Below are 7,497 nucleotides of genomic sequence, written 5' to 3'. Positions count from 1 at the left end.
CAACAGGCATGGTAAGAGCATGCCCTAAAAACATACACAGCTGACACTAGGGGGAAGAGCCTCTCACAACAGGTGTGTTCAACTTGTATCAGACACTCCAGCCGTGGGGAAGGGCAAAGGAAACATCCACAGACATGGAGTGGTTTGCACATCTCAGAGCAATTGGTTCAGGCTGTACTTAGCACCATTGAGTATTTGTTTTCAGCTGAGAACATTTCATGAAAATGAATGGACCAATGGACTTCCTGAAAATCTGAACTTTGAAATCCAGCCTGGGCAGAAACCTGAAAACCAACCTTAAACATGGGGGAGGGGGAGAATCTGCCTCTCTCAAGGTTATTTATTTAGGAGATATAATCTGAGTACAACAGAATATTCAGAATGAGCTGAAACTCTTGGAAAAGAAAATAAATTACACTCACTGGGAGGGGAAGGGGAATAAATTGGAATGGGTGGTATGGGAAAGAAGGGATGTGGGAGAAGAGGGGAAGGACTGGAGAATATGAAGAGTAGCAGAGGAGCTGGAGAATGGAAGTGGGAGGGTTATCAGCCCTGAATTCTCCCCTTCTGCCCATGTGCTGGGATATAGGGGAGTACTGCAGAGGTCTGAGCCCCTCTTCATGACAGCTGTGTGTTCTGGGATCCAGTAAGTGACTAAATCACTTGCCCAGCATCACAGAGCATTATTGCCAGAATCAGGAATAGAACCACCTTTAACTCCTGTTGCCATGCTCTGTACATCTGTCTGTGCTCTATTAAATAGCTTTCCTTAGATACAGCCCACATGAATCATTAGCCTGACTTCTGTTACTCAGACAAAACTTCCAGTGAAGGGAATAGATTTGCCTGAGTAAAAGCTAAAAACAGCTGGCTCTTTAACATTATTGAATAGTGAGAATACAAATTTTCTTGATTCAAACATTTGAAAAGAACCTAGACATTCAAATGTGTATGATTTTTTTTTAAAAAAGCAAGTACTTAACTTCAAAGTGTGGACATTTTAAAAGAGTGTGAACATGGTTTGACCTTCCCTCTCTCCTGCAGAGGAGCTGAATGAACACACACACACACACACACCCCCCACCCCCAGCAGAACAGGTAAACTGACCAGTTTCAAAATCAGGGCTCATCGTGCCTCATGCCAGATTTTTTCATATAGGAACCTTGTGATGTTTTGTAGTCTCTCTGGCAGCATCCCTCACCATCACCTTTTATTTGGTAGAAGATGATTCTGCTCCTAAGCCAGAGGCCAGAGCCACCACACAAGCCCTGTGCCACCAGCTCTCCTTTGTGGCTCTCCTCTCGCTCCTGTAACAGTTCCAGTGAAAGTGAACTGCCAGGGCCTTTGCCCATTGGCTCGTAACAGGACACACAAGAATTAGGACAGGGACAAGCGCCGTGTTGCGAACTTTTGTGATTTTAAAAAACAAGCAAACCTGCCACAGTCAAGGTAAAGTCTCACATGATCTTCGAATCCTGGCTTCCAAACTCATGGTTTCCCTATTCAAAATGGCCACAAGGGAGTGAACGCAAAACTGCCTCCCAGCCAAGACAGCCACCATTCACTTTGGACTTTGCATGTGGAAGTGAGATTACCCAGTGAAGATGGATGCCACCTCTGACTCCAGTTTCCTCGCTAGCCCAACATCTGTAAGGAGACAGGCTGAAGCAGGACATAGCCTGAAAGGAAGAAGGAAGAGATTGGGTCTTGGAGAAAATGGCATGGCAGAAAGGAAATATCTAACGGGGGCGGGGGGTGGAGAAAGAGGGAGCATGAAGGGAAAATGTGAGTGAGTACGGGCGGAGTCTGAGTATGTTAAAGAGGAAGATGGAGAGGGGAAGGAGACAGAACAGCGATAAGGGCAGGGGAGAGGGCATGCAGAGGGACAGAGTGGCAGTTCCTCTGCTCCACGGGTTAGGAGAGGATAAAAGGATATCAGCAGAGAGGCCTGCATTTTTGCATGTGCCTTTTTGGTTGAGCTTTGCCTCACACGCACTTTGAGGCAGATGGCTTCCCACAGCTCAAAATAACAAATGCAACAACCCGCACCCACCCCCTCCAAGTATTTTCCAGTCTCATGACATTTTAAGACAATGATTTTGGATGACCTCACTCATGGATTGTTGAATATACGGGAACTACGGTAACCACATCAAAGAACAGGACTGCGGGGGTGGGGAGGAAGATAGGGAGAGAGAAGGGGGTCCAACTACACCAAAACAATGGCAAAGTTTTTGGTTGTTTTTTTTTTGTTATGTGACATTAATTTTACTGAATTATGGATCAAAGTCATTAGTTCCATTACTATTTGTACAGCCTCAGCAATACGATAGGGGCTTTAAAAACAGGTATGAAGACAATGTTTTTGCCTGGAACAACTTAGAGTCTAGAGAGGTAGTGCTCTGAAGAGAAGGACTGGGTTAATAGGCCTTGCAAGCAGTAGATGTTTAAAAGAAGGGAAGGATAGAGGAATGAAAGATTGGGTCAAGAAGAGGGCTTTCTGAGAGTCAAATACTGCAATATGTTCTTGAAATAATCATGCTATATAATCTGAACTGTACAAATTGGAATAAAGTGGAGAGAAAAGGAAAGTGTATTATTCAGATCATTTAGCTAAAAGAAGTTCACAGCTTGCAATATTCTGATTTTACTGTTGTATCTTGAAATAATATGAATTATAATTTCTAGCACCCCAAAACTGGAATTGTGTTTTAAACCAAATACTAAAATGTAATATGGTTTATAATTTAAAGCTGTTACCATTAGATTGGAAGTAACTACTCACAATGTCAAAGCATGAACAATGAGTGTAGAATCCCATTTTAATTCAAGTTTGTATTTACATATATTTGCACAATACATATTATTAACCAGACATTTTATTTCATCTCCATTGTAGATTTTTTTTATACAGTGCTTTTCAATTGATTTGGCTTGCCTATTACTTGTACCACCACAATTACTAACTGGTGCCCATCATTCACATGCTATCATGGATTATAACTGATAGTCTCATTTGTAGCTATCATAGCCAGTTACAGTGAACAGCATGTTCATTTTAAGAAGAACACTTAAACTGAAATGGAAACTAGAGCTCTTGTTGCAACCTTGCTGGTGTGTGAAGTGGTGTCCACCACCAAAAGACCTGTTCAAATTAAATCTAATAAATAGCAAAGAAGTTCAGTTCTATACACACCAATCACACGGCACCAGATTCAACCTAGTTGTACACTTAATACTTCTCTAGAAACCACTGAATAAATACAAGAAACATTACATCTTAGGTTATCTACAAGATATCCATTCTACATGTGAAAGTACATAAGGGCAATGCCGTGAATATTTCACGAGTAAAGTGCTTTTAACATCAAGCAGATGAATATACTCTAGTGTTGTACCACAGAAAGAGTTCATTTTGGATAAAAAAAACAGTTCATGCATCTACTCTGCAGCAATTCTGTGCATTCATGTATAGTAATACTTAAATAGAATTTATAACCTCAATCCTATGGGATACAAGGACTGGGTACAGTGTTTACATCTACAGAAAAACTCAACCAATACTCTGGAATAGCATACATTTTGAACATCGTTACAGCAGGTTTTGTTAAGAAGCCAAACCTTTGGTAGTGTTAATGCAGTATACACTGAAGATACCATTGAACCAGTATAGGAGCTCAATATGCAACAGACAGGAATGGAGAAAAGAAAAAATCAAAAGCAAATTTAATGGCTTTTTGCACTGTGCTTCTCCAGTCATGCTCTATTTTCACATGCCTTCCTGCGGGTGTAAGTTTAGACATGCAATTTAAGCAAGTGATTGCTTTCAGTTCAAAGACAGGCCACTTACTGCCAAGACGACCCTCCAGAATTGTGCTGAATTCAATTATACTTCCTTGCCTCAAGTTCAACAACACTTTCTTAAACTCGTTGCTTGCCTTCAGCACAATATCTTTCATTATATCCTCCTCCTCTACAGCTTTAGTTCCATTTTTGCCATTGAAAGGCATGCCCACAGTTATTTCGAATTTGTATCGATCAAACTTTTTCATGTGACAGTCATGCTTTGTCAGATACTTGAGACGACACAGTTCCTCCTCCTCCATGGTAACATTTTTTGGGTCACACACAGGGTAGGTTTCACCATACAAACATCTAATCCAATCACCAATAAAAAGCGGAAGCATGTTTATTGCAGATTCTGCACTATTGTCAATTTCTGTAACCCTGACATATTTGAACCGCCCAGTCCATGTAACTCTGTGTCCCTCCAGATGACTACATATAATTTGGGTGCGTGCCATGTTAGTCTCCTTCCATGACCGGGGTCCACAGAGGAAGCCATACTGATTCCATGTCAAGGTAGAGTTGTAGACTTTCATTCCCTCTGATCGGTACACATAGAACCAACAGAACAACACTACAGCTGTAATCCACACCAAAATGAGTTTCACAATAGAACTTCTGGTAAGGGATCTCATCATTTCAACCATGAAGAAGTTAGTTTTTGTCCACCATCGTAAAAACAAAGGAATACCACACAACACAAGAGTCACCACAATCTTCATGAGCTCCAAAGATATGAACCATTTTATGAAATGCACAAGACACATGAGTGCAATGCCTACCATTAGAACTGGGAGTGCAAAGAGAAACAGAAAATAGCCAACTGATGCACGAATGAGACCAATACAGGAGGACTCTTGCAGAATAACCACTGAGAATTCACACCACATGAAACACACCATGTAGGGAATCAGGTAACAGTAGGTGCCTTTAAAATTCCGCAGTTGTGCCATTCTAAAGAAGAGATAGAACAAGTACAGGAAGAGAAGGCATGGGATGCTCACATTTAGTATGAAGAAATGGCCTATAGGAAGGGTAAAGAAGGTTTTACCTAAGAATTTCAAATAGCCCAAATTTATAGGTAGTATCTGCAATAGGGAGAGGGAGCCAGCAGCCACCTCAGTCATTAAAGCTCTTCGCGTGTAGGGTTCTGCACAAGTGCTTAAACTCATATAACTTGTCACTGTGAAGAAAACAGAGATGGTAGCCATCTCTGAGCATGGTATGAAGTCTTTGCTTGCTATAGGGAAGGAAAAAATGACAAAGAAAACTGAGAGAAAAAAGTAAACATATGGCTCTAAATGATTCCACCCAAAGTTCACTTCTGCTTGCTCAACATCTAGATTTGGCTCGAAACGAAGCAATAAGTCAGTCAGGGTACGGAAGTTTTCCCAGGCCTTACTGTCTTGAAAGACTTTCAGTGTGCAAATCACCATGGAAATGAAGGACAGATAGAAGATGACTAATGGGATAAAGAAGGCAAAAAAATCGATTGTCAGATTACTGATGATGAAGAAGAAGATGAGGGCATTGATGTGGTGTGTTGGAATAATAGTAGACAGCCAGTGCATTCCTGCCTTAGATGCAATATCTATAAGGTACTCTTTAATTTCCATAATGGCATGAAGTGGATATTTTACAACCTGAAAAGAAAGGAAAACAGTTTATTTAACAACACTTTTGTACATGTACAGTATATATATTCATGTTAAAGCAGTAGCCATAAGTGAAACCTAGCTTGTTTTGAAATACTTCTATTTCAAGAGGTGTTGCACGACAAAATAGGATTTTCTCTGTGACCATTTTTTTATATTAACTTCATCAGATGAGGCACAGATTACTTTACCTCCCCATATTGATATCTAAAAAGTTTTCGGAAAGGAACACAAATCTCATCATCAATAGGTTATATCATTTTTTATTAAAAAGCTTCCTAATCTAGCATTCTGCTCAATTAGGTTCCTACTGAAGTGCCCATTGGTATTATAAAGATGAACTACAGGGCTGCAATTCTGTACTATCGTGTGCCATTCCTTCAGCTGTAACTGTCAGCTTCTCCAGTGATTCTGTCACACACCGTGCATTGTTATACAGATTTACCATAAGCAATTGTCCATGTGACAAGTTACTATAAGGCAAGCCAGGGTGTGACTCTGTGGCATGCTGGCTTGCCGCACAGTACTGTCCCACTTGGACATTGTTACAGCCCAGTGAAAGCATGCTAAACTGTACACAAAGCCACATTCCAGAACTTTCACAGTGCTGTAGCAGTATTCTCACAGGACATTAAGCTGGTGCTTGCCAAGCAGTAGATTCACACTGTGGCTTGCTATGCAGTAACTTGCCATGTGGACAAGCCATAAGTCTTTACAGGTAGTTTGCATTTTTCCAAAATTTTCCTTCCCAAGTATGTAAGCAAGCAGCTATCAAAAACTATTAATCCCTTTCAATCTCTTTATTATTATAAGCAGCTAGTACTATTTCATCTCCCTCCCTATGCACAGATCTAGGATTATTCCTTTAACCCACTATCAATTATATTAAAGAGCCTTTAATATTCCACTTATCCTGCAGGGGATGACCTGCCCAGCAGGGTGACTTGTCAAACAACACTGGAGTTATTGTAAGAAAAGACACTGCCTTTCTGCAGGACAGATGGAAAGGACCATCTAGAAAGAGACCACATCTCAAGCAAATGTTGAACTAAAAATGTTGGCAAGTGTAGCTTCACAGCCTCAAAACACCACAAAAAAATTCAGTTTCCATGGTGTGCCAAACATACGCCTTTATATCAAGTACTTCAAGGGAAAGGCCAAGAAGCTTTCAACAGAGATTTATATTTCATACTAACTGGGGCAGAAAGCCCAGGAAGTTAAGAGTAAGGTTTTTCACTGGTGAAGTGTCCCTTCCAAGTACATCATCTTCAGAACATTAGGTCAGTTACCTGGAAGCACTAGAGGAGATATAGTTCTTTTCTTGTCCCTTAACATTTGACATAATGTCCAAGGAGGACAAGTAAAGAACTGATTTGCTGATGGCAGCATGATGCTCCCTAACTGCTGCCACTTTGAAATTTAGATCCATGTACGCATGTGTGTCTCAGTTCTCCTGTTTAGATTTTGTTTGTACTGTTTAACAGTGAAGCATTGGTTTGCGTAAACCACTGCCAGCCAGTTTCATCCTTTAATTCCCTCAAAACAGAAAGTGAGCTGTCTTACACATCTAGTCCATTGCTGTGTTTTCCCATTTGTATATGCAAGTTTACAGACTTCATTCATTTATTTACTGGTGTCATAAATATAAAGGGAAGGGTAAACCCCTTTGAAATCCCTCCTGGCCAGGGGAAAGCTCCTCTCACCTGTAAAGGGTTAAGAAGCTAAAGGTAACCTCGCTGGCACCTGACCAAAATGACCAATGAGGAGACAAGATACTTTCAAAAGCTGGGAGGAGGGAGAGAAACAAAGGGTCTGTGTGTCTGTCTATATTCTGTCTTGGCCGGGGATAGACCAGGAATGGAGTCTTAGAACTTTTAGTAAGTAATCTAGCTAGGTACGTGTTAGATTATGATTTCTTTAAATGGCTGAGAAAAGAACTGTGCTGAATAGAATAACTATTTCTGTCTGTGTATCTTTTTTGTAACTTAAGGTTTT

At 40.7% G+C, this 7,497-nt stretch overlaps 1 protein-coding gene across 3 annotated transcripts in view; it reads right to left on the bottom strand.

The window, feature by feature from the left end:
* Positions 1–2,805: 2,805 nt before the first annotated feature.
* WFS1 (wolframin ER transmembrane glycoprotein) overlaps positions 2,806–7,497 on the bottom strand; it is a 53,745-nt gene continuing 49,053 nt past the window's right edge. For all 3 annotated transcript variants that reach the window (XM_048848917.2, XM_048848920.2, XM_048848919.2), the window contains one exon: positions 2,806–5,490. In XM_048848917.2, coding sequence (XP_048704874.2) covers positions 3,679–5,490 — 1,812 coding nt within the window. In that variant the 3' untranslated portion in view covers positions 2,806–3,678. The remainder of the gene's footprint in view (positions 5,491–7,497) is intronic.

Source organism: Caretta caretta, chromosome 4 (genome assembly GCF_965140235.1).
Source record: "Caretta caretta isolate rCarCar2 chromosome 4, rCarCar1.hap1, whole genome shotgun sequence".
NCBI classification, from domain to species: domain Eukaryota; kingdom Metazoa; phylum Chordata; order Testudines; family Cheloniidae; genus Caretta; species Caretta caretta.
Note: the sequence above shows the minus strand (reverse complement) of the source record. Positions and strands in the feature narration are given on the sequence as shown.